Source organism: Nannospalax galili, unplaced genomic scaffold (genome assembly GCF_000622305.1).
Source record: "Nannospalax galili isolate Female #2095 unplaced genomic scaffold, S.galili_v1.0 scaffold2255, whole genome shotgun sequence".
Taxonomy (NCBI): domain Eukaryota; kingdom Metazoa; phylum Chordata; class Mammalia; order Rodentia; family Spalacidae; genus Nannospalax; species Nannospalax galili.
In genome coordinates, this window is record NW_008335827.1 from 73549 (window position 1) to 78531 (window position 4983).

The 4983-nt window shown below is 35.9% G+C and overlaps 1 protein-coding gene across 1 annotated transcript; it reads left to right on the plus strand.

The window, feature by feature from the left end:
• The first annotated feature begins 894 nt into the window (after positions 1 to 894).
• LOC103732035 (olfactory receptor 6C6-like) lies at positions 895 to 4905 on the plus strand. The gene is made up of 2 exons (XM_008830557.2): positions 895 to 904; positions 3947 to 4905. The coding sequence occupies exon 2, from the start codon at positions 3949 to 3951 to the stop codon at positions 4903 to 4905; it is 957 nt and encodes a 318-aa protein (XP_008828779.1). The 5' UTR covers positions 895 to 904; positions 3947 to 3948.
• The last annotated feature ends 78 nt before the right edge of the window (positions 4906 to 4983 follow it).

Below are 4983 nucleotides of genomic sequence, written 5' to 3' on the forward strand. Positions count from 1 at the left end.
AATACTATCTCTAAGAAAATTTATAAATTGATCAAATATATTGGGGTCGAAGTAGGTGCTTGGGAAGGAAAATGGATCATCTGTGCTGGTGACAAGGAGGATGAGCTGTGTTGAGTGCAGAAGCTTGCTCAGGTCTGCACATAACTTGTTAAGAACCTGTTCAACAATCAATGGTCAGTGTTTTTACTGTTTCTGTTTGACTTGTGGATAATGATAAAATCTTAGAAGCAAATACAATCATGATCCAAAAGAGAAACTCTTTATAAGTTTTAACATCTTATAACATTCATCAAACAAAATGCAAAATCATTACATCTATTGGCTTCTGTTACAATTATTTTGTTTTTTCATTTTTTTAAACCTTGGGAATTAACGCACAGTAAATATAATAGTTGAAGCAGAACAAACAGGAGTCTGATGAGATGTAATTCTATCACATGGTTATGCATTTGTATCAATGTTGTCACTGGGCTGACTATTGTAAATGGGAGCACTTTTACATATATGTATATATATATGTACATAATATGTATACTGCAATATAATTCTTCACATCTATCTAATGTGCAGTTAGTGAACAGAGCACTTTTCTTTGCAATAATTTTATGACTCCATCAGAGATTTAAAATAGAGGAAATCCAGTTACTCTTTGCAAAGAAAACGTAATTGAATGTTGCTATTCTTGCTTTAAGTGTTTCATGTCTCTAGAATATTGCCTAATTACTTTGATTCTTTTTAGATCCACTGAATTTGATCTGAAAAACTGCCACTAATACTGGAAAGCCTACTCAATTTTCAGTTTGTTTAGTTTATTTATGTTGTATGCTTTCTGTTTCTAAACAACAAATTATTCATTAGCAGTTAGAAGGTTGGAATATTTCTGCTAACGTTCTCAGTAAGAGAGGTCATGATCTAACACAGTGTCCATTTAAAATCTGATTTGACTGCTCAGGGTGGAGGCACATGCCTTTAATCCCAGGGTCTTGAGAGGCAGAAGCAGGTAGACCTTTGTGAAACTGAGGTCAGCCTGGTCTACATAGCAAGTTCCTGGTCAGCTGGGGCTACAGAAAGACTCTAACTCAGCAAACAAACAAATAAATATCAAAAGATTTGAATATTTTATTTCAATAGTAAAAGTACCCACAAAGCAATTCTCTCCTGCGTGTTTTGCTAAATCTTCTTAGATAAAATTGATGTAACTTGGATTTTAGTGCAAACATATAAAAAACAAAAACTAGTCCATCAACTTTTATAACACTGGAATTTCAAAGCTATGATTTCTGAAGACAGTCACTTTTAACTTGACCTAGTATTGCAAATAAAATCCAGAATATATTTTCTATACTTAAAGTCACTTTTCCCATATAATGGATATAGAATATTGACAATAGTAATATTTATGGACTTTATTCTCAGAAAAGCCAAGAATTATTCAAAATTATAGATTGCTTGATATTTCAAAATTATTATTTTGATTATGGTGATAATATACTTTTAATATAGTGATAATAAATATTATTTTGATTATGTTGATAACCTGTATATTAAAAATTCATCTCAGTAGCAGTCTCATCACTTATTGAAAGCTCAAATTTCTCACATTCTCTGATTTTTTTTAAAACTAGACTTAAAATATACTCATGTTCTTACTATATGATTTAATAATGAGCAAAGATATATGCATTAGTAAAAGAAGCATGTTCTGAATTAAAACATAAATAATATCTGCCATATTATTTTTTATTTACACACTTACCTTCACAGTTTTTACATTTTAATTTTTCCTAGAATCAATTCCCCCTACTTAAGAAACATGTATCAGGGTTTGGAGAGATGGCTCAGAGGTTAAGACCACTGGCTGTTCTTGTAGAGGACCCAGTTCAATTTTTAGCACCCAAATGGTGGCTAACTGATTCCTAACAACAGTTCCAGGGGAAATTGATGTTTTCTTCTGACCTCTGAGGGCATTTCAGGTTATGGGTGCACCTACATATATTCAGGCAGTACACTCATACACATAAAAATGAATAAGATATTAAAAAATGAAACATGCATCATTCCTAGGTGGGCTTCCCTAAGCTTGGCTTTGTCTTCATTTGCCCTTCTTTCTAATAACAGTTCCTAAAGGCATTTTACATTTTTCTGCCTCCATCCCCTTCCAATTATCACATCACTGCTCCAGACATGTCTGTATTAAATCATAACAAGAGCAGACATTTCTAGTTCTCTAAATGATTATTAAAACAATTCCTAATAAAATGTATTAGGAAGAAAATGACAACTTAGGAAAGAGCAGAGAGAGAGAGAGAGAGAGAGAGAGAGAGCAAGGTCATCAGCTAGAGTGAGAGAGAGAGGGAGACACAGAGAGAGGGAGAGAGAGAGGGAGAGGGAGGGAGAGACAGAGACAAAGAGAGAGAGATTGAAAGAACTCAAAATAGTCATTACTGCATTCATTACTCTGAACTCTATGGGATGCACTATCATTAGCCTCAAAGGCATGTATGGGCTGGGAGGGAGGCTCCAGAGTGCAGTAACTGCTTAGCATGCTCGAGGTCCTGAGTTCCATGGTCAAAAACATGAAACAAAAAACACTCAGGTAACTGCTGTGCTGAGATCTTATTCACTGAATAAAATTTGCAAATGCATTCTGAAATTTGAGTTGATCTAGGTGTGTTCTTTTTTGAAAAAAAATTATTTTTATTTCATGTACATGAAGGTATTGCCTGCAGGTAGGTAGGTATGATCGTTCAATGCCTGTGGAAGTCAGAAAAGGGCATTCTATGCCATGGTACTAGAATTATAGATGGTTTTTAGCCAGCATATGGGTGCTGGGAATTGAACTCAGGTCCTCTGCAAGAGTAGCCAGCGCCCTTAACTGCTGAGACATCTCTCCAGCCCCTAGATGTGTTCTTATAGATTTTTTAAATGCCAAATGTTTATTTTACTAAATGCATGATCTTGGTTCTATGTCATGATATTTAAAATTTATCAAGAAATTAATGTCATCATAAGTCTTGCACATTGTGCAAGAAAGAATACTTTTCAGGTTTTTCAGTTTTCTAATTCCTCAAATATAATAAAGAACTGGACACTAAATTTATGGAATAAAAAGCTGAATAGAATGCTTGAAATAAAGCTTTCTTTATTCAGAGGCAGGAACTCTATGTTGTACAAACATGCCATCTGTAAGATGAGATGTAGTTTAGCATTTGTATCTTCAGCATCTTTTTAGTAATTACAGCATCTGCACTTGTTATCATGGTTAGTTTCCTAATGTAATTTCTCTCATTCAGTCCTATGGGAGACAGAGGACACTATGAAAACCATAAGGAGGAACAGTGCAGGCATGACTGACAACCCTCTCTTTAAAAAAGTGCTATCTTCTACCTTTTAAACTAAGTTTTAAGCACCAGTTAATCTGGTCAACATCACGCTCACCATAATATATGCTTATTTTACACCCATGTGAGTAATTTCTCCTTTGGAATAATTCCTTCCATAGAATTTTTGTGTTCACTTACATGTATCTGCTACATATTTTGGCTACTGTGACTAGAGCTATTTCTTAAGAACTTTGAACCATTTACGTGAAAAATAACTTGAGAAATTAATGATATTTTAATTAAACTTTAAAACATGCAATTGGAACAAAATATTTGAAAGAAGGGCCATAGATTAACATAAATGCAATTCAGAAACTGCATTTGAAATGACCTATAAATGGATTTTCTCGATTCTTCATAGAAGAAAAATCTCTCTTTTTCTAAACATACTAATGAGGTAGAAGGTATGTTTTATAGGGTGAACTGTATTATGATTTCTGAAAATATTTGTGTGTTCCTTAAACTTATGAATAGGAACTGTATATGGCTGAGTAGGAAGAAATACGCATTCCAATGTATGACATTAGTTTTATGTCCTCTGTAGATGTGTTAGGACAAAGGAGAAATGAAGAACCAGTCAATGGAGGTGGTATTCATTTTGCTTGGACTGACAGATGACCCTCAGCTACAATCTCCGATTTTCCTGTTTCTGTTTTTCAATTACATCCTGAGCCTTATGGGGAACTTGGTCATCATCCTCCTCACCCTGCTGGATCTCTGCCTCAAGACACCAATGTATTTCTTCCTCCGGAATTTCTCCTTCTTAGAAATTGCATTCACAACAGTCTGCATCCCACGGTTCTTGATGAGCATTCTCACAGGAAACAGAACGATTTCCTACAATGCTTGTGCAGCCCAGTTATTCTTTTTTTTTCTACTAGGAGGCACAGAGTTTTACCTCCTGGCTGCCATGTCCTATGACCGCTATGTGGCCATCTGCAGACCTCTGCATTACCCAGTCATCATGAACAGCAAAGTGTGCCACCTGCTTGTTCTCAGCTCCTGGGTAACTGGGTTCTTAGTCATCTCCCCCTCCTTGCTCTTGGGACTGAAGTTGGAATTCTGTGCTTCCAAAACTGTAGATCACTTCTTATGTGACACTTCTGTCCTGCAGCTGTCTTGCACAGACACACATTTCATAGAATTTATGGCTTTTGCTTTAGCTGTGATGACCCTTGTCCTCACCTTGATCTTGGTGATCCTCTCCTACACACTCATCATCAAAACCATTCTCAAATTCCCTTCAGCCCAACAACGAAGAAAGGCCTTTTCCACCTGCTCCTCACACATGGTCGTTGTCTCTATCACTTATGGAAGCTGTATCTTCATGTACGTGAAAACATCGGCAAAGGAAAGGGTGACTTTAAATAAGAGTGTATCTGTGCTCCACACGTCTGTGGCTCCTTTGCTAAACCCTTTCATTTACACGCTAAGGAACCAGCAGGTGAAAGGAGCTTTGAAACACACGCTTCACAGATTTTGCTCTTTTCAGAACAGTGAGGAAAGGTGTAGGCACAAATAATATGATGTTGGAATATGAAAGAGAAAATTAGTTGCCGTTGTCAGTTGCACTAGTTCTAATCTAAGCCATTTCACACAC

Excerpts from the sequence above, each read along its gene's own strand:
- LOC103732035 (XM_008830557.2), top strand. The coding sequence starts at position 3,949 with ATGAAGAACCAGTCAATGGAGGTGGTATTCATTTTGCTTGGACTGACA.